Raw genomic sequence first — 22,049 nt, 5'->3', positions numbered from 1 at the left:
AGATGATTTATTACTGTAATCCATTTTCAAAATCATCATGAAAAAATGTGCATTTTGTTAAGGTGGAAATACATTTGTCATTCTTTGTGATTGCAATTGTAAGTTCGATGACAAATTAATACTGTCATTTTCTCCATTATATCATATTACAAAATAATTACTAACTGTGAAGTGATGTGAGTTCTAACAACAGTTAATGTTTTTCATTACTACAGGAAAGCTAAAGCAAATACTGTTTTTTAGAATTTGTATAGATTGCTTAGTTAAGGCTTTGTAATATTCTTTCCTTTTTAAGACTTTGATGAGATTTTAGTAGTTTGGAAGTGAAAATGGATTAGCGGTTTAGCAAAAACTTGGGAAACAAACTGTATCAGAGATTTATATCGGACTACCGATATAAATCATATTGATTTGGTATATAATTTCTTTTTTGACTTTGGCCACACTACAGCAACGTCAAGATTGCTTTATATATTTTATGCTTCAACACAATTGAAACAATTGAAAAGTCATAACACAAGAAGAATCATTGCCTGAAATGAGAGAATATAATGGAAATTGCTGATGACGACAATCCGAAATATAAGGTTAAAGAAAATAAAATAAATCACATCTATCACAATAAAACATAATAGCGTAAAACTCCTCTGCAATTTTTATTAAATTATTATTGATTGTACTTTTAGACACTCTACATTTTTATGGGCAAAAATTTTGGCATTTTTGGCCTTGACAAACAAAAATCAGGACAACCTGAAAATAGTGTATGTGACCTAGTCTAGTTTAAAATTTTATTTTACATAAAGAAACTAATAAAAAATTATAAGCTATTCATTAACATAAATTTGACAGAATAAAATGATTCATTTGTAGCTATTTCCATGGATTATCATAATAAATATGTTTTAAAGATATTGAAACTTTCTAAAATCTCGAATATTTTATCAAAAAGAAACAAATTGCTTTATTATCGTTGTAGACGATGAAAGGCATATCCGATAAGGATTTTGCTCTAAAATTGAAGAAATCAAAGCGCGATATGAAACGATAGCAAAGAAGGATCAGCGGATTGAAATGAATTGGGATACTTTATTTGTGAGTGTTTTTTGGTGGCTGAAATTACCAATAAATAATATAAGAGTATGGCAATTAGCTAATAAAAATTTGAGGGATAATTTTCACACACACACACACACACACACATACACACACAGACACATGCACACAAATACATATTTCAATTTTTTTGTTTCAAATAATCTATAAATATTGATTAGATTGTAAGTAACTTACGACTTTTTGATTGTCTTAAAAAAATTTGGCAAATATTACAGTGATTACTGTTCTGCTACGCTTAATATAATTTGTCATAAACGTTTGTCTTCAATTGCAGCAAGCAAAAATATCGAAAAAGATAATATATTAATATTTATACTATCAACAGAAACTGCGTTAAAAACGAAAAGAAAAAAGACGAAAGAAGTAATTTTGTGGATAATTAATTTCGCTTGTTTGTTTAAAATATAATTTAATAAAGATTACATTTCATGCCAAAGACAGAAATTTTGCTCATTTATGATAACATGTAACCACAAATACAGATATGCGGAATTTTATTAAATATTATTCATAAGGAATTATTTCTTCATTTCTTTCACATTTTGTAATGAAAAAAAAAAAAAAAAAAAAAAACTCTACTATTAAAACTGATCCTCGTTATCACATACAAATTATATTTCTGGAAGATTCCATCAATGAAAAATACACTGTCTGGTTACTATTACTTTTAATTACTGTTATTTTTAACTACTGCTAGAGTTTATTGAGTGTTAACATCGAATCTATTTCTTTTGAAATGAATGCTTTCAACCTTTTTCGATAGTATGCGGATTTACGTAGGACAAAAGTCATTTTCCATTTTATTATGCAAAAAATACGAGATTAATTGATCAAAATTTATAATAAACTTGTTGTTAAATTCATGCAATGAGCAAAGATTATTCAGCTTAAAAGAGAAACGAAATTGACATGGAATTCATTGTATATTTGCATCGTATCCCTCGAATTCATTCGGTCTTCATTTTTACTTTCAAAAAACGATTGGTAAGTTGCTTGAAAATCTAAATTGGCTGTCCTTTTCCGTTAGAATGAAAAGTCGCAACCTCAAGGCTCATCAAATTAAAATTTAACTCACTGTAATATGTGTTTGTATTAAATTCACATTGCTTCCCTTCATTAAGGCACTAATTCTGGAAACGCTTTGCAAACGATGAAAAACCCACGATTTGCACTTTTCATATTATTTTTTTGCATTTTCGGCACAGACATATTATTAGTAGCGTCAAAGCGATCCGCTCCGGTAATTTTTGAGAATTTATATAGATATGATGTGACACTGAAAAAAAAAAAACTAAAAAATCAAAAGTGCGGGTTCTCAGGGTGAACGATTTTTTTCCCACTGATGTTATCGTTAACGAGAACTATACCCATGTCACCTTTACCTTTCTAAGCACATCGCAGAATACCGTTACTCCATACGCCACGAGTCTCCTCAATCAATTATTGTAGATTGGACGAATAACTGATGCAATGCTACCTTGGAAGTAAGTTTACCTTCTAATATCTTCTCATAAGTACACTACTAGCGTTGTTTTCTTTGCATCATTTAACAGTCCTTTTGTTTCAGCACTGGCAGACCACTTGTAGTTCCACTTAATAGGATTGTGCAACCATATTTTGTCAGTTTATCCCAACAAAGATAGTTTTCTTGGTTTATGAATGGAAACCGATTCCGTAGAATTTGATTATGTTTGTTGTTTAAATTAGCATTTGTTCATTCTCGAATTAAATCATTTTTGTCGCAATGCAATAAGTTTCAATTTTATATCACTCGAAAAACTGAAAATCACTATGAAATTTTGCTAACTTTTATTTACAATCAAAAAGCGTAACGCTACAAACTGCAAAGTAATAATTGACTAGGCTTTGTTTCCACATGAAAAAGACCATAAAATACCCCACGCAGTTTCTTGTGAAATTGTGTACCTTTGTTTTTTCCATTTTTGAAACAATGAATCTTTTATCAAAACAATGAATCCACTACGACAAGGATAATTCTAACTAAAATAGTTTTCTTGGTATCAATTGGATTTATGATTTAAATATAATTCGTATAATATAATACTTAAACCATGGAATTAAAAGAAAGTAACTGAGAGAACTATCTTGCAATTTGTTGCTTCATAGTATGACCCTCTAGGGTTTTTAGTTCCTTCAATGATTACATTAAAATTATTCCTTCAACTTTTATGGAAACAAAACAAGTTGTGAGAGCAGCCTTGAACCTATCAAAAAAAAAACAAAAAAAAAAAAGAAAAAACAGTGGGAATCAATGATATGATATGAAGTTGGCAAAAAAAAAAGAATACAATAGCTCGACCTGTAATAAACCCATTAGATCAACTAGAAATACATGTATTTTCGGATGTTTCAAATAAAACATACACAGCAGCAATGCATGTTCTCATTATCAAAAAATATGGTAAGAACTCAACATTTCTCATTTATGCTAAATCACGTATTGCCCCACTTAAATTACCATACCTCGTTTGGAATTACTTTCAGTACTAATTGGGGTAAAAATTATACAGTTTGTATTGAAGCAAAAAGATGTGCCTGTAACACTTTGGTCTAATTCTAAATGTGCTCTATTTTGGATCAAAAATTATTCAAGATTATTTCCCGGTTTATACAAAATTGAGTAGAAGAGATATGAAAGGCAGATTTCACTTCCTGATATCTTCCAAGTGCGCATAATCAAATGAACGTTGTTACTAGAGGAATTCCACCAAGTAAACTCAAAAACTATCAACCATGATGAAAGGGATTGCAGTGACTAGAAGTGGGGAAAAGTAAATAGCCACAATAGGAATTCAAATACCAAGAAGACGGTGAATTTAATAGAGCAATTATGACAACTATTAGAAAGGTAAAGAAAACTTTGAAATCAATAAAATTTCAATTTACAGATGAGAAGCGTTTTAGACTCGCATGTTAAGAGCAACAGTGTGGGCATTTTGGCTTATCAAATTAAGCTTCAAACGAGAAATTATTTCCACTTATAAAAAATTTTAATTTATCCCCCCCCACCATCACTGATTTTAGTGTCGCTCATGTCACTTGGCAATACAAAAGCTTTCATTTTCAAAATTTCACTCCTGTTATTGAAAAACCAATACAAGAGTGAAATAAAGTAACCGGCGCAAAAGTCATGCACAGAACCCACTGATCAAATCAATTTTAGAGTTGGAACTAACAGGTTGTTATTTTAGATATCCAAATGTTTTGATCTTTGAACTTTACATATCTCCATTAATCAGAATGTTTATGTCATTTCCATGAAATATAGTTAGAAAAAAGATAAATGTGAAACATATCAGATAGTTAAATAACATAATTTCATCAAAAAATTGTCTGTAGCATATTGATGACGCGCATCTTCTGACTCCTACGTATTCTTCTGTGTCACTCCCAATGTATGCTAGAATTATGTATCTCTTCTTTCACTCCTACAATGAATATTTTGAGATGTAAAAGAATTGAAGAGTTTGCTGTAGGAATAACCAGTGAAATGCATTTCAATATACCTTCTGTACATCGCAGTATATTAAGAATTTTATTTTGCTATACCACGGATACGAATGTTTCGCAACGCATTTTTGCGTACATTTCACTTGCAGTTGGCAAAAGTGTTTAGAATTTTGCTAAATTTACAAAACCAACGAGGACCTCCGATGCAAAGCTTCTTGTGAGTGTTGAAAGAAATTTCAGAACTGAAAATCGCATTGAAGTTTGCTTATGAAAATAACTTATAAATTTATCAGATTCTTAGAACAACAGGTATTCCTTATTGCCTTTTATGCTGAGCATAATGGAGAATCGAGAAGGATCTATCTCTTTGTTGGGATTGGTTAAATAGAAGTATCTATTGAATTTTTCGGATGTTTTCCATCACATTTTTATGTGCATTTCACTTCAGGTAGACAAACATGTTTAAAGTGCTACTAAATTTGTAAAACTAACGTGGAGTTTTCATGCATCGCTGCCTGTGAGATCTCAGATTTCCCTTATAGATGAAAATTTTGCCACATTTTTCGCACTGAACTTTAGGCCCATGTGCTTTCTGATGAAAGGAGAATGATGATGGATAATTAAATGTTAACCCACAACCGGACACTTTGCATTCATAAATAAAAGGTTTGGGGTGTGTTTTTCTGTGATCTATATATTCATTGCGACTCTTCGTTTTCATAGTACATCCAACATGGGGACACACGTAATTATCCTTATCTGAAAAGCTCCCTTATGACATTTGTATTTGCAATTCTTCCTTGTACTTAATTAATGCAATTTAAAAAAATGATCATAGAGTAATTTAAATTTAAGAGGAAAAGCTTTTTAAATCTATCTAAAAAGACTATTTAAACAGCAATAGTTGCTGATTTTTCGTTTCTTATGTTGAATCGACAAGAATTTTTCTACTGAGATTGGATAAATATCGAAGTACCTATTGAATATTGTATTGCTATACAACGGATATTTCTATAAGGAAACGTTTTTAAAATTTTGCTATAAATTTGTGGAACTAACATGCAATTTTCGCGCAGCGCTTCTTGTGAAAGACCAGATTACTCTTACAGTTGAAAATTTTACCACAGCTTCCGCACTGAAATTTAGGTCCATGTGTTTTCTGATGACCGTAGAATGTTGATGGATGATTGAATGTTCGCCCACAACCGGGCATTCTGCATTCATAAATAAAAGGTTTGGGGTGTGTTTTCTTGTGAGCTATGTATTCATTGTAATTCTTCGTTTTCATAGTACATCCGACATGGGGACACTCGTAATTTTCCTTAACTGTAAAAACTGTCTTATAGCATTTGTCTTTACAATTCTATCATAGCAATTTGCAATTAATTAACGCAATTTAAAAACCGGTCATAAAAATATTTGTGATAACATAAATTTTTCGCTGCGATGAGATCAGACAAGTTTTCGATTCTTTACTATTTATATCCATAATTTCAAGTAAAAGAAAAAAGCTTCTTCCTATACAACGGATGTTTCTCAGTTATGCATCCATCAGATAAACAGTCAGGTGTTTAGAATTTTCCGAATTATGAAACTAACGTGGAGCTTTCGTACAACGCTTCTTGTGAGATCTAAGATTCTTCTCACAGTTGAAAATTTTGCCACAGGTTTCGCACTGAAGTTTAGGCCCATGTGTTTTCTGATGACTATAGAATGATGATGGATGATTGAATGTTAACACACAACCGGACACTTTGCATTCATAAATAAAAGGCTTGGGATGAGTTCTCCTATGAGCCATGTATTCCTGGTGACTTTTTGTTTTCATAGTACATCCGATATGGGGACACTCATAATTTTTCTTATCTGAAAAATTCTTCTATAACATTTGTTTTTGCAATTAGCATCTTCCATTTATCATTTGGTAAATAATTGTTATAGTTTGGAAAGTGATTATGGTTTAAATTTAAAAGCTTAATGTTACCTGTAATGGAAGCGCTTTGCAAAACAAATAACTCTGAATTTTTCGCAGTAACGAGATCAGTTATGTTTTCAAATTCCTTAGTATTTGCATCGTTAATTTCGCGGAAATGACTGAGATCTACGAAGTGCAGAGGGTCGGATGAAATGCTGCTATGCATATTCTCACCATCTGTTCTCGGCAATTCTTGCAACTGAGAATTTCCTGTTGTAATTGGAACGGTTTCGATTTTCGAATCCTCATTGCTTCTATGCTCACTTTTCCACAAATCAGTGAAATCGAAGTGCGAAAAATCAGATGAAATGCTAATCTCCAAATTCCTAGCAGATGTTCCTGGTAATTCTCTACCAGTATTTTCTGGTTCTCTTTTATGAACATCAATGCTTGAACCTAGGATCGACTCCAAATTGCTATTATCAAGGATGTTGAAACTAGTTGAGAAGTACCCATTGCTACAGTCATCCCATGTAATGTTATCGATGTCGAGATTTAGTAGAGAGATAGTTTCATTCTCAGCCAAAACAGTACAAAGCAGAAAGCTCAACCAGATGATTTGTGTCATTGAAATGAAGAGCAAGATGAAAAACTGAATTTTTACAATGACAGAAATACTCGATTGAAAGTCTTTATTTCAGATTGGTTGGAATTAAACGGCCAAAGGTTTAAACAGTTTTTAATCTGTCTTATTTGCATCATTCCTCATATTTTTTTCCTTTCACTCTAATTTTTCCATTCTTAAATTAATAGCTGATGAATACGCTTTTGGACTGTATGAATAAAAGATTAAAAATTAAATTGTCATGCATGAAAAATTAAATTCATACGGCCATCAATTGTTACCTGTCGTGTAACTCCTGATAATTAATTAATACCACTTCATCATTTTTCATTAATTTGAAAATATTTCTAAAAAGACTCTACAAGTGCGCAAGAATGAGAAGCTGCACGATATTTCTGATAATATCATCAGAATGATGCAGAAATTCTACAACTTCATTATGATAATTCTAATCATTATTTATCAGATGAATCTCACTCTTTTTGTTTCAATATTCTATAACTTTCCATTTCTTTTACATTTTCTGTTGTACATTTTTATAACATTATCCATTCATGTTTTTTCACAATTGGTTCAAACAAAATTTTTGTCACCCGATTTTTTTACTAGAGAATAACAAAAGATTTATTGTGTTTCATGTGACGTAATCCTACTAGATTAAGCATGAAATGTTAACATTTCAGTCAGATTCCTGTACAGTACGTCAGTTAAGTGTAAATTGAAAATGTAATACTCAATGAGAAGAAAAATAGAAGTAAAAGAATTGGAAAGTTATAGAATATTGAAACAAAAAGAGTGAGATTCATCTGATAAATAATGATTAGAATTATCATAATGAAGTTGTAGAATTTCTGCATCATTCTGATGATATTATCAGAAATATCGTGCAGCTTCTCATTCTTGCGCACTTGTAGAGTCTTTTAGAAATATTTTCAAATTAATGAAAAATGATGAAGTGATATTAATTAATTATCAGGAGTTACACGACAGGTAACAATTGATGGCTGTATGAATTTAATTTTTCATGCATGACAATTTAATTTTTAATCTTTTATTCATACAGTCCAAAAGCGTATTCATCAGCTATTAATTTAAGAATGGAAAAATTAGAGTGAAAGGAAAAAAATATGAGGAATGATGCAAATAAGACAGATTAAAAACTGTTTAAACCTTTGGCCGTTTAATTCCAACCAATCTGAAATAAAGACTTTCAATCGAGTATTTCTGTCATTGTAAAAATTCAGTTTTTCATCTTGCTCTTCATTTCAATGACACAAATCATCTGGTTGAGCTTTCTGCTTTGTACTGTTTTGGCTGAGAATGAAACTATCTCTCTACTAAATCTCGACATCGATGACATTACATGGGATGACTGTAGCAATGGGTACTTCTCAACTAGTTTCAACATCCTTGATAATAGCAATTTGGAGTCGATCCTAGGTTCAAGCATTGATGTTCATAAAAGAGAACCAGAAAATACTGGTAGAGAATTACCAGGAACATCTGCTAGGAATTTGGAGATTAGCATTTCATCTGATTTTTCGCACTTCGATTTCACTGATTTGTGGAAAAGTGAGCATAGAAGCAATGAGGATTCGAAAATCGAAACCGTTCCAATTACAACAGGAAATTCTCAGTTGCAAGAATTGCCGAGAACAGATGGTGAGAATATGCATAGCAACATTTCATCCGACCCTCTGCACTTCGTAGATCTCAGTCATTTCCGCGAAATTAACGATGCAAATACTAAGGAATTTGAAAACATAACTGATCTCGTTACTGCGAAAAATTCAGAGTTATTTGTTTTGCAAAGCGCTTCCATTACAGGTAACATTAAGCTTTTGCTTCTAATATAAATTTAAACCATAATCACTTTCCAAACTATAACAATTATTTACCAAATGATAAATGGAAGATGCTAATTGCAAAAACAAATGTTATAGAAGAATTTTTCAGATAAGAAAAATTATGAGTGTCCCCATGTCGGATGTACTATGAAAACAAAAAGTCACCAGGAATACCTGGTTCATAGGAGAACGCATCCCAAACCTTTTATTTATGAATGCAAAGTGTCCGGTTGTGGACGAACATTCACTCATCAGTCAACACTCGTCAATCACCAGAAAACACACGGGCCTAAACTTAAGTGCGAAAATTGTGGCAAAAACTTCAACTCGAAGTATAGACTAAACGCTCACGGGAAACGCTGTGCGAATGTTCCATGTTAGTTCCACAAATTCAGAAAATTTTGAACATTTTTTACCTGACTGTCTACCTGAAGTGGAATGCACAGCTGAGAAATATTGTTGTATAGCAGTGAAGAATTAATTTGACACAAAGAACTCAATAAAAAGATTCTTCTCGTTTATGTTCCATATAAAAAACAATAAGCAGTACTTGCTGTTCTCAGAATCCGATAAACTTAAAAATTATTTTCTTAAAAAGTCTTATGCTTTTACGTGAAATTGTGATATAAATACTAAAGAATCATGATCTTATCACAGCGGAAAATCCACTACGTTTTTTGTTTAAACAGACGAAAAAAGAACTAAGAAAAGGTGACCTAAGCTATATGAGATATATTATCACCGACATTTTTATGACCAGTTTTTAAATTGCGTTAATTAATTGCAAATTGCTATGATAGGATTGCAAAAAGGAATGTTATAAAACAATTTTCCAGATGACGAAGATTACGAGTGTCTCCATGTCGGGTGTACTATGAAAACGAAGAATTACAATGAATACGTAGCTCACAAGAAAACGCACCCCAAACCTTTTATTTATGAATGCAGAATGCCCGGTTGTGGGTTAACATTCAATCACCCATCAACATTCTCCGGTCATCAGAAAACACATGGACTTAAACTTCAATGTGGAAGCTGTGGTAAAATTTTCAAGTATAAGAGCCATCTGTTCTTTCATAAGAAACGCTGCGCGAAAGCTGCATGTTAGTTCCACAAATTTAGCAGAACTTTAAACATGTTTGTCTATCTGAAGTGAAATGCACATTAAAATGTGTTGAGAAAAAACCGTTGTATAGCAGTACAAATTCACTAAAGAAATAGATCCTTCTCGTTTATATTCAACAAAAAGAAAGATAAGCAGTACCTGCTGTTCAAGGAATGGAATAAGTTTAAAAGTTATTTTCTTAAGAAGGCCTTTGCTTTTACGTGAAATTGTGGATATTAAACAGTAAAAAATCAAGAACTGATGATCTCATCGCATCAGGAAATCTACACTTACATTTTTCATTTAAATACATTAAAAAACAAGTAAAGAAGCTATTTGAAGTATATTATCACAAGCATTTTAATGATCAGTCTTCAAAATGCGTTAATTAATTACAAATTGGTACGATAGAAATATGAAAACAAATGTTACAAAAGAATTTTTCAGATGAGAAAAAATATGAGTGCCCCCACGTCGGGTGCACAATGAAAATGAACAGTCGCAAGGAATACATAACTCACAGAAAAACACATCCCGAACCTTTTATATATGAATGCAGAGTGCCCGGTTGTGGGCTAACATTCAATCATTCATCATCATTCTACAACCATCAGGAAGCACATGGGCCTAAACTTCAGTGCGGGAACTGTGGCAAAATTTTCAACTCAAAAAATAATTTGAGGTCTCACAAGAAGTATTGTACGAAAGCTCTACGTTAGTTTCACAAATTTAGCAGAACTCTAACATGTTTGCCTTCCTGGAGTGAAATGCACAGCTGAGAAAGATTCATTATATAGCAGTACAAAATTCATTAGATCAATATTTAACAAAGACTCAACAAAGAGATAGATCCTTCTCATTTATATTCAACATAAAAAAAGATAAACTGTATCTGCTGTTTAAGGAATGGAATGAATGTGTAAAATTGTAGGTATTAACAGCAAAGAATCGAGGACTGGATATGATTTCATCGCAGCGGAAAATTTACAAAAAAAAAAAATTTTAAATACATGAGAAAACTAGTAAAGAACTGTGACCTGAGCTGTTAAGTATATCGATAGAATTATAAAAACAAATGTTGTAAAAGAATTTTTCAGATGAGGAAAATTACGAGTGCCTCCATGTCGGATGTACTATGAAAACAAAGAATTACAGTGAGTACATAGCTCACAGAAAAACGCATCCCAAACCTTTTATTTATGAATGCAGAGTGCCCGGTTGTGGGCGAACATTCACTCATCCATCATCATTCTCCATTCATCAGGAAACACACAAAATTAATGTTCAGTGCGAAAATTGTGGCAAAATTTTCATCTATAGGAATAATCTAAGCGCTCATAGGAAGCATTGTACGAAAGCTCCACGTTAGTTTCACAAATTTAGCAAGACTTCAAACATATTTGTCTGTTTGAAGCGAAATGCACGAGAAAATGTGCTGAAAATGTGCACATGAAAACGTTGTATAATAGCTATACAAAATTCAGTAAATAATGCGATGCAAAAAAAAAGCCATGTAAAGAAGCACTTAATTGCTCCATTAGGCCAAATTTCGGCAAACTTTTTATTCCTTTTGGTGTATTCATTCTAGTCGTAACAGAAAGCAATTAACAATTCGCGAATATTTCAGAAGAAATACGATAGGGTGCGCAAGAGTGAGAAGCTGTATGTGTCGTGAAAGACGAAATATTTAAATTATTATATCCAAACTAACAAATTTCTCTTATCTAATTCCTTTTCCTCACACAACAAAAACCCTTTGTTGGTAAAAATCCTTCTTTATCAAACCCTTTGTTAGCAAAACCCTTTATTAGCAGTCTTTGTTTCACATCAGTTAAATATCCTCTGCCGGATATCTGGTCAGCTCAGTTCTGCATATAAACAATCGTCCTCCATGCGGTGGTTCATTCTGCATTTTGGGGTGGTTTTGATATCATTTTAATGTTTTATAATTATATCTTTCGTTACGCGTTTGTTAATCGGTGTAGCATCCGTACGATATGTATAAAGCGCTATTATTTGCTTCATGTTAAATAAAGGTTTAATTACCCAAGTTTGAGGTTTCACGACAAAATAAATTTTTGGTGCCCGAGGTGAGGTGAGGTATGTCGGCCAGTATAATTGTTCAAGCTACACCAGTAAAAGCGAATCTCGAGGGACTCCTCGATGAAATACAACAATTGGATCTAACTCCGTTAGACCAAAAAGCGACAGTAGAAGTATTGTACCAGCAATACGAAGCAAGGGCAAGGATTATCAAAGAAAAGTTGATGCGCCTCGAAAAATACGTTGGCACTCTTGAGAAGATCAACGACAAATGGTTGAAACACATTCAACTAGCCCCAATGTCGCAAAAGAAAAAAGAAGAAAAATACGAACAAATGACAAACGACGATAGAGGTATTTTAAAATTAATTAACATAGGTACGGATACCATTATAACCTTATCTATGTACAAGAATGATACAGAGTTAGCCCTTAAACGTCTAGCACAAATTAAAGAACCTAGCTTAACTGAATGTCGTCCAGTAGTAAATTTATCACAATTGTCGTTACCACCGTTTAGTGGAGACCCTAAAACATGGAGAGAATTCTGGAGTAGTTTCGAAGCCTTCGTACACTCTCAAAACATACCAGATATCCAAAAATTAAATTACTTGGTTTCTTGCTTAAGAGGAAACGCCCTCCAGCTAGTAAGAGGTTACGATAGGGCACCTGAAAACTATAGAATTATAAGAGAATTATTAATGGAGAAATTTGGTCGTGTTTCCACTATAAGAAAATTACTTTACAATGAACTCATATCTACAAAACGAAACAACCGAGACTGGAAAACAATAATCGAAGAAATGGAGAGAGTTCTAAGGCAGTTAGAAGCAATTGGCGAAAACGTAGAGCAACCTAGCATCGAAACGATAATAGAATCCAAATTGCCAAACTGGATATTAAACCAGGTTTATCAACAGTATGGCATTTCTGGTGCTATCATCAGAATGGTGTAGAAATTTACAATTTTATTGATATTCATAAATCTATCTTATTTTATGGAGTAAATACACTTTTTGCAATTTTTCTCCTTATGAAAATTAGAACCGACAGAAATTAGTCATTGCATAGCTGAATTGATATTATTCAAATAAAGTAATCAAGTAAGAAATAATCTTTTTATTTGATTTCTTTTGTCGTTTTTTCGAATGATCACGAAACGAAACTTAGAATCAATAAAGGATTCAACATTTACGGATTGCTATGCAGAACCTTAATAAATTTGCGGAATGAACAGCAAACGTAGAATGTAGTGGAAGCAAAAAAATGTTTTTGGAAACAAACCTTTATGATTTGGTTAAATTGTTATTCGGGGGAGAAGTTTGATGTCAGGGAGATGTGTTGGATGCCAGCTAAATATTTGGGCAACAATTGAATAAACTGATTCGGAGGATTGGATAATTTAAAAACTGATCTAATTGACAATAGTATGGTTATAAATCTACATTGATGTTAGACAATGATCCGAACAAAGGAGAGGAGGTGCTTGCATGGGCACCAGTTGCTAATAAAGAGCTTATTAGATAACCGCATGATTATGATAGCTAACAAAGAACGATGTAAATTGTTTCAATATGTAGAAGCATAAATTTGGAAACAAAGAGTCCGAAGTATAAGCATTATTTGCGGAAATTACGTAGATATCTTTACTACAATTTGCAACTCATATTTTTAGATCGCGATATTAAAATCCGCGACACTCCCGACCGAAGGAGCTAAATGCTTTAGTTCGTTGGACAGCTTTGGTTGATTGCTTCGCCTTATAGCGCTTCTAGTTCGTAGAGCAATTGGTTCTTGTTCATTGACATTTTGCACTGATTTGTTAAACATTGTTGGTTGAGGGTCAATTTCCTCACCTTTGACTTCCAGTGGGTATAACATATTCACCGGTCTGTTGAGTATTTTTCCTTTCGGTAATTCTATCGAGACACTTCTCACTTCTCCATCCTTTCCTGTTTTGATTTCTCTTATTCTGGCTAGTTTCCACATGCCACGGGGAATTTCTGGTTCATTTAGTAACACAATCTCTCCCTCGTGGGGAGTTCTTTTTACTACATCTCTCGGAGAAGAGTGTTCCCTTTGTGCTCTTTCTTTAAGAGTATTTAAATATTCCTCTTTCCATATTTCCCAGAAGGCATCGAGGGCCTTTAGTGTATTTGACCAGTATTGAATGAGTTTTTCTCTCGAATCCAATTTATGAGGGATAAAATCATCCATTTCATTCTTGTTTTTAGCAGGCATGATTAGATGCGCATTCGGTAGTATAAAGTCAATTGGACGCAATATGATACAATCATCAAAATTTACGTAAGTTAGTGGTCGAGTATTCAAAATACTTTCCACTTCCGCTACTAGCGTAATCAATTCCCGTTCCCATAATAACTTTCTGCCGATGGCTCTTTTCATTGCCCTTTTTGTTAACCCAATAAGTCGCTCATATACTCCTCCGTTCCAAGGCGCCTTTGGTATTATATTTTTCCAGATCATTTTCCTTTCCGCTAGGAATTCATTTAATTGTTGTTTCACAATGATTTTAAAAATTAACTGGAATTGACCAGCGTTGTCGCTTAAGATTAATTCTGGAAAGCCTCGTCTTGCTGTAAATCTTCTGAAAACATGTAAAAAGCTTTCGGCTGAAAGAGTTTCTACTACTTCTAGATGTACAGCTCTTGTTGTGAAACATGTGAATAGTGCTACCCATCTTTTTGTTAGCCCATTATCACTCCTGATATTCACAGGACCTAAATAGTCTAGTCCTACTCGCGCAAAGGGTCTTGATCTTGTGGTCCGAGATGCTGGAAGATCAGCCATAGTTGGTAATTTGAATGGTTTAGTTGTCCAGCGTCTGCACTTCATGCACTTATTCAAGATTCGTTTGACTTCCGTTCTACCTTTTGGGATCCATATCGTCGATCTCAGATTTGAGAGTGTATGAGCAATTCCAGCATGATACAGTTGTTCATGTCGTTGCTGAATAAAGAGTTCAGTTATGGTGTTGTGTCTCGGGAGATATATTGGGTGTAAGTTACTCTCTTTCATTTCAGAGTTAACTACGCGGCTTTTGTATCTCCATAGTTCGTTATCATAGAACAAATTCCATTTGATTATTTCATCTTTGGTAACTCCTTCTGACTGTGCTTGTTTGAATAGCACAATTTCTGACAACTCGTAATCCTGTGTTGTCAATATATTCTTTTCTTTCGTTGCCATCTTTAGCCAAGGAATTTCCCTTTTCATTGTTAATCTTATGAATTTCAGAACCCAACCAGTTGTTCTTATTAATCTTGACCATTTGCTAAAACGACTAGCATCTAAGATTCCGAAATGTTTGTTTATGATAATTGGTTCTGTGATGTGGGCCACAATTTCTTCATCCTGGTAATCCTCATTGTAATTGTATTTCCACTGTGGCCATTTTGATTCGTTTTCTGTTAACCACTTTGGTCCTTTCCACCAAAGATCATATCCTTTTAGTTTATTCGGAGAGATTCCTTTTGTAGCTATATCAGCTGGGTTTTGTTCACTTGGGATATATCTAAAATGGATTTTCGCCTTTCGTATTTCTTCTACCCTATTTTGTATGAACGTTGGTAGTAAACGGGAACTATTGTGAACCCAATGAAGCGCACATTGAGAATCGGACCATAAAATTGTTATCACGTCCTCAAGCTCTTTTTGTTTTAATACGAATTGTACCATTCTCACTCCGATGAGTATTGCCAGTAATTCTAATCGAGGTATTGACATTCCTTTAATTGGCGCAATTCGGGATTTAGCAAACACTAAGAATACTTCTCTTTCTTGAGTTCGAATGTATAAAGCTGCTGAGTATGCAGCAGTTGATGCGTCAGTAAAAACATGAAATTGTACTTGCTTGGAACAATTTGTTGTGAATCTTGGTAGATCCTTTAGTTTCTTTGGCCATTCGTTCGTGAGTAATTTCCACGTGGTTTCATCTTCCTCACTTATAATTTGATCCCATGAAAGGTTCTTTTTCCACAAAGTTTGGAGAAACAATTTGAATCTTATCAGTATAGGAACTATGAATCCTAGTGGGTCATATTGTGAGGCTACGAATTGCAATATAATTCTTTTAGTTAATTTCTTACCAAACCATGGTTTTAACGTTACTTGAATGATATCTTGTTTGTGGTACCAATTGAGACCTAGAATTTTTTTAATTGAACTTACCTCTGCTCGATCTTGTACCGGAAGTTTTTCATTGACTTCTTGGTCGTTAGAGAGAAATTCCCGTACATTCATTGATGCTTCATTGAATATAATTTTAATTTCCTTATAATTGGAAAGAGCTTCGTTGGTTCCTTTGGTTGGTATTATAATGTTATCGACATAGAGATTTTTCCTTAACTCGAGTGCGATTTTGCTTTTACAAGTTTCCAAATGATAATTGAGTGTAGCGGACAATAAAAATGGAGATGATACAATTCCAAATGGAACTCGTTGGAAACGGTAACAACTTACGTTTTCTTCGTTAACTGGACTTCGAATGTCTTTCAACCAAAGAAATCGAGTGCAGTTTCTATCTGTTGGATGCAATTCTATTTGCAAGAACGCCTTTTCTACGTCTGCTATTATTACATTTTTCATTGTACGGAAACGTAGCAAAACTCCAACCAAATCAGGGAGTGTTATTGGTCCCCGATATAAAACATCATTTAAACTTTTCATTCCTTTACAATGAGCTGATGCATCATAAACTATCCTCAGATTTGTCGTGGTTTTATTTGGTGTTATTACTTCGTGATGAGGCAGATAATGAATAATACCAACTTCATTCATTTCCGATGACACTTTCTCAATTATATTGGAATTGAGTTGTTCTTCAATAGTTTGATTGTATCGACTTAGTAATTGAGGTTTCATTTGAAGCCTCCTAATTAACGACTTTAATCTTCCAAGGCAAAGTCCGAAATTATCGCTTAGTTTGTTCTTTGAATCTTTCCAAGGCCAACAAACTTGATATCTTCCCTTGTCCCTAGTGATAGTTTGTTTAAATTGCTGCAATGCTTTTTCATCATTGTCAGAGTTTATTTTGTCTTGTATACCCATTAATTCCAGTTTCCAAAAGTGATCTAAGTCTGGAATATTGACGGCATTGACTTGAGAAATCGGACTTACTGATGTGGTTTCTGAAATACTGTCGTGTATTTCATTTATATACCCACTTCCAGCTATTATAGGTCCAACCTTTGTATGGATCAATGAAAATCCTGATTTTAAGTTCTCTGCTTGGTCAAACTGGATAAACTTGAAGAAGTGATCCGCACCTATGAGTATGTCCGGTTGTTTCCATTTGTTTTTGAAATTACTAAACTGATTTCTTTTGTCTATCATCAACAATTCCTTTTTGTTTAGATTAACTACTTGCAATTCATTCGTCAAGTGGTTAACTGTTATTACATCTAATCGGATTATTTCTTTATTTCCAATTTTTACTCCGATTTCAGTTTTAGTAGTGATACACGTTTTTGGCGTCTTATCACCAAATGAAGCAATTTTTATTTCCATCTCGTTAGTTTCTTGTAGATTCAATCGATAAGCCAAATCCTTTGATATGAACGATAATTGAGAACCAATATCGAATAGAATTAAAGCCTTTTGTTGGATTTTTGGGCGATTTGGATTGGTTACATTTATTTCCTTACATAACAGTAAGGTTCGCTTTTTCCATTGATTTCCTTTTTCGGTAATGGAGTTAGCGATTGTGACTGAACCCAATCTTTCTTTGTTGGAATCCACTGCTTGCGTGAGTTCCTTGTAGTTGTTGGGACACAGTGCTGTATTGTGTGGACTTTTACAATGGAAACACAAAGGTTTCCCTTTTTTACAATCACTTGTTGCATGTCCTTTTCGTAAACATTTGAAACATGCAGTGATTTCTCTCAAACGTTCCATCCGGAGTTTGAGAGTGGGATAGATGTTACATTCATTGTTCCAGTGGTCCTTATTGCAAAATACGCATGCTTTCCTTTTCCCATTTATAGAAATTTTTCCTGGAACCTTTTTTGATTTGATTGTATTATCTCCCTTTGTTTGGTTGATTGTGGCGAAAGCTGACGTTTCGCCTCTAACATTATTTTTGTTTGTTTTCTTCTCCCTTGTGTCTGCTTGACTTCTAGCAACTTCTTCATTTCTTAGAACTAGTTTTGTCAGGTACTGCCGGATATCCTTAACTGACCAACTCGTCGAATCCTCTTTCAATTGGTATAATTTATCAATTATCCACGCTGGTAGTTTATTTTCAATTGTAATTTCGATGCTTGAATGCTCTAAATTTTCACCTATAGCTTCCAGTTGTCGAAATGTTCTCTCCATGGCTTCTATGGTTGCTTTCCACTCTCGGTCATTTTTTTTGATGGTATTCAACTCGTTGTAGAGTGATTTCTTTATAAGGAAAGGTTTACCATATTTCTCTTTTAGTAAACCTATTATAACATCGTAGTTTTCTGGCGCTATATCATAACCTCTTACAGATAACAAAGCATCTCCTTTAAGACATGATATCAGATAGTTTAACTTTTGAATATCTGGGATGCTTTGCTCATGGACTGCTGCCTTGAAACTACACCAAAATTGCCTCCACAATTTTGGATCCCCACTAAACGTTATTAGTGGTAATTGAGGAAGTTTTATTTCTGCTTGATTTGTGTGAATCATACTATTCTTTGGAAATGATTCTTTGACCTCTTCTTGTTTTAAATGTTGTAGTACCGAGCAATATTCATCAGTATGTATTTTAAGGGTAATAATAGTTTCTCTTGTTCTAGTGATTAAACTTAAAATACCTTGTGGATCGTCAACCATATTGGCGTATTTCGTCTCCTCTTCCTTTCTCCTCGTTGCTATTGTCAAGCTCTGAATATTATCCAGCCAATTTTGATTAGCTGTTTCGAGTAACCCAGCATAATATTCGAGATGTGCGATCTTCTCCTTGACGATTCGCAATTTAATTTCGTATTGATGCTGAAGTTCCCCTCGTGATAGTGTTTGAGACGGGGAGGTCAGATCGAGTTCACTTGCTTCTTTAAGAAGTTCTAGAGTTCTCGACTTCGATAATTCGCTTCCTTTTCTTATACTGTCGGACATGTCCCGGCTCGTGGCACCAAAATTGTAGTGGAAGCAAAAAAATGTTTTTGGAAACAAACCTTTATGATTTGGTTAAATTGTTATTCGGGGGAGAAGTTTGATGTCAGGGAGATGTGTTGGATGCCAGCTAAATATTTGGGCAACAATTGAATAAACTGATTCGGAGGATTGGATAATTTAAAAACTGATCTAATTGACAATAGTATGGTTATAAATCTACATTGATGTTAGACAATGATCCGAACAAAGGAGAGGAGGTGCTTGCATGGGCACCAGTTGCTAATAAAGAGCTTATTAGATAACCGCATGATTATGATAGCTAACAAAGAACGATGTAAATTGTTTCAATATGTAGAAGCATAAATTTGGAAACAAAGAGTCCGAAGTATAAGCATTATTTGCGGAAATTACGTAGATATCTTTACTACAATTTGCAACTCATATTTTTAGATCGCGATATTAAAATCCGCGACATAGAATGAGTTTTTGATCAATTTCCTTTATTTACAGACCTTTGCTAAATGGAAATGACACCAGCTTCAAAATATATTTTTTGGCTTAAAAAACAAAGCTCAAATTATTTTCGAGTACTTTCACCTGTTTTTTTTTTTTTTTTTTTTTTTGTATATTTTTGAATGTTTTAATAGTGAAAACAATTTCACCGATACAATTAAATGCCAATTAAGTTTTCATTTAAATTGACTGGAAAGCATATTTTGGGAAAATTTGCAAATTGTCAATATTTTTTTTGCGAAACTTTATAAGCATTTTATCCTTTTTTTACAAACTTTTTAAGCTTTATAAACTTTTCATCATTTTATCTAAGCAAAAGTGAAATAATATGGCTTTTGAGCAAAATTCCAAGCAAGCAAAAGTTTATCAAAAATTACTTAAAACTTCACTGAGGAGATAACGCTGACATGACGAACAGGATTAACGGCAGTGATATTTACGGAAACTGATGATCTCATCGTATCAGGAAATGCATGAAAAAGTTGAATCTCTTGATTTCAATGAAATTATTTTCTTCACAAACTTATCGAATATCATTACCGAAACTCGAAAGCTGGATAGATCAATGGTATAATTTTCTTGCTTATTTTTATGCTTATTTTTATTTCTGATTCGCAACACTACTTTTGCTTTAATTCTTCTTTATAAAATTTATTATACTGTTGCTTCTGTTAATAAAGGAATTATTACATTCGTGCAGTACCCCACATATTATAGCATCCACATCCAACGAATCTCCCTTAGATCAAGAAATAGATCTCTCCAAGTGAGACAAATTCACGCTGAAATTCGACCGTGCCAAATCTCCCACAGCAATAAACTCATTCATAATTGTCTTATCTGACTGATCCTCATGCAACAGAGTGATTGTTCTGAAAAGGTTAGGGGAGTATTCTAGTCATTCCAAATTTGCCATAAATCTTTTCTGTTTCAGGTGTCAAGTATTCTGGTGAGGTCAACAAAGATCGCGTGGAGTCTTCTGTTCTGCTCTATATTTTTTTTTGCACTTGTCTGAGCACAAATACAGTGCCTCTGGTACTTCTAATAGACTAAAAATCACGTTAGCTCTGAAGTAGAAGTGCTTCGGGAGTAGTGAACACTAGTCTATTCAGAAATATTTTTGGAAGAATTCTGTCAATCTTTAGACCATCGGTTGAGAATGTAAGATTTATGAGAAGAGGCCATCTGAGGAGGGCTGTGAACCTGACATGTTGTTCCTATCTGCTTTTACAAGCTTCGTAGAATCCCTCTGTGATTGCCGACATCTGCGCGTGATTGGATTTTTTGCGCTAAATTAATCGATATCGCAGTTCATTGATTCATGACAATACGCTGGATATAGCTAGTGACAAATATATAATGATAATTCAAATATAGATAATACATCTCGTACTCGAATTATAAGGTCAATTAAGCTTGATTAATTAGGGTTATATGCTTGTTTTACTTTAGAAATACGTGTTTCGGATGTTTTAACGTTCTACCAATTAATAACTATCCTTAATATCGATATTAATACATATTCATGGGGAATGTCAGAATAAATAAATTCAAATTCCTAAAAATATTGATTTGGACTATTATTTTTTTTTAATTTTTTGTTGTTAATGAAGCCAATATTTCAATATTCCGACTCATTTTATTAGCTGAAAAACATATGATTAGACAAATTTTCATGTTATGTGGAAATGCTTTATCAATAGTGGATTGTTTCAAAACTACAGAAAATTTTTTCATAACAATTTATAAAGTAATCAATAATCATTGATTTCAAATAATAAATAATTTCAAACAAATACAAAGGAAGTAAACTGAATTGAGCTATGGAATTTTATTTATGATGATTTTGAAAAGGAAAAAGAAATTAAAACAAATTTGAGACAAAAATAAAATGTAAAACATAACGAAAAGGAAAACAAAAAATAAAAAAAACAAACAAAGAACAAACTTTTCAAGTTTATTTCATTAAAAATAAAAATTTCACACAGTGAAAACTTTAAAAAATAAATAATATACAAAAGGTGTCAAAATTAATTGTCAGCAAATGAATTTTTAGTTATACAAAGAACAAATTTCTTAATGATTTTAATAAGGCAAAAATTGATAAATTAATTATAGGATTTGTCCAAGTTTGTAAAATTTTGAGTTTTAACATTTTTTTTTTATTCTTTACATATAATATGTGTTTTTTTTTGAAATGATAAAAATTTCAGTTTTTCTTCTAATTTTTCATGTTATTTCATTTTTTTCTCACCTCTTTTAAAATTTCTATCAATTAATTATTAGTTTTTTTTTTTTTTTTTT

The 22,049-nt window shown here is 33.0% G+C and overlaps 4 protein-coding genes across 4 annotated transcripts; 3 read left to right on the top strand and 1 right to left on the bottom strand.

Moving 5' to 3' along the window:
- Positions 1-4,524: 4,524 nt before the first annotated feature.
- On the bottom strand, positions 4,525-7,133 carry Bm12184 (Zinc finger, C2H2 type family protein; the record flags this gene model as incomplete). Its single annotated transcript, XM_001896053.2, has 5 exons — positions 4,525-4,568; positions 5,083-5,349; positions 5,650-5,916; positions 6,190-6,456; positions 6,575-7,133. The coding sequence occupies 5 exons, from the start codon at positions 7,131-7,133 to the stop codon at positions 4,525-4,527; spliced, it is 1,404 nt and encodes a 467-aa protein (XP_001896088.2).
- A 1,265-nt stretch (positions 7,134-8,398) lies between these two features.
- Positions 8,399-11,451, top strand: Bm10114 (Zinc finger, C2H2 type family protein; the record flags this gene model as incomplete). The annotated part of the gene is made up of 5 exons (XM_043076564.1): positions 8,399-8,957; positions 9,087-9,353; positions 9,814-10,030; positions 10,642-10,796; positions 11,180-11,451. 5 exons carry the CDS (start codon positions 8,399-8,401, stop codon positions 11,449-11,451), a joined length of 1,470 nt encoding a protein of 489 aa, XP_042932498.1.
- A 733-nt stretch (positions 11,452-12,184) lies between these two features.
- Positions 12,185-13,081, top strand: Bm17369 (Uncharacterized protein; the record flags this gene model as incomplete). Its single annotated transcript, XM_043076563.1, has 2 exons — positions 12,185-12,479; positions 12,549-13,081. The coding sequence occupies 2 exons, from the start codon at positions 12,185-12,187 to the stop codon at positions 13,079-13,081; spliced, it is 828 nt and encodes a 275-aa protein (XP_042932497.1).
- Positions 13,082-20,193: 7,112 nt separating this feature from the next.
- On the top strand, positions 20,194-20,760 carry Bm13117 (Uncharacterized protein; the record flags this gene model as incomplete). Its single annotated transcript, XM_043076562.1, has 2 exons — positions 20,194-20,313; positions 20,680-20,760. 2 exons carry the CDS (start codon positions 20,194-20,196, stop codon positions 20,758-20,760), a joined length of 201 nt encoding a protein of 66 aa, XP_042932496.1.
- Positions 20,761-22,049: the final 1,289 nt, after the last annotated feature.

Source organism: Brugia malayi, assembly GCF_000002995.4.
Source record: "Brugia malayi strain FR3 genome assembly, contig: Bm_v4_Chr1_scaffold_001, whole genome shotgun sequence".
Lineage (NCBI taxonomy): Eukaryota > Metazoa > Nematoda > Chromadorea > Rhabditida > Onchocercidae > Brugia > Brugia malayi.
This window is presented reverse-complemented; position numbering and strand designations above follow the sequence as displayed.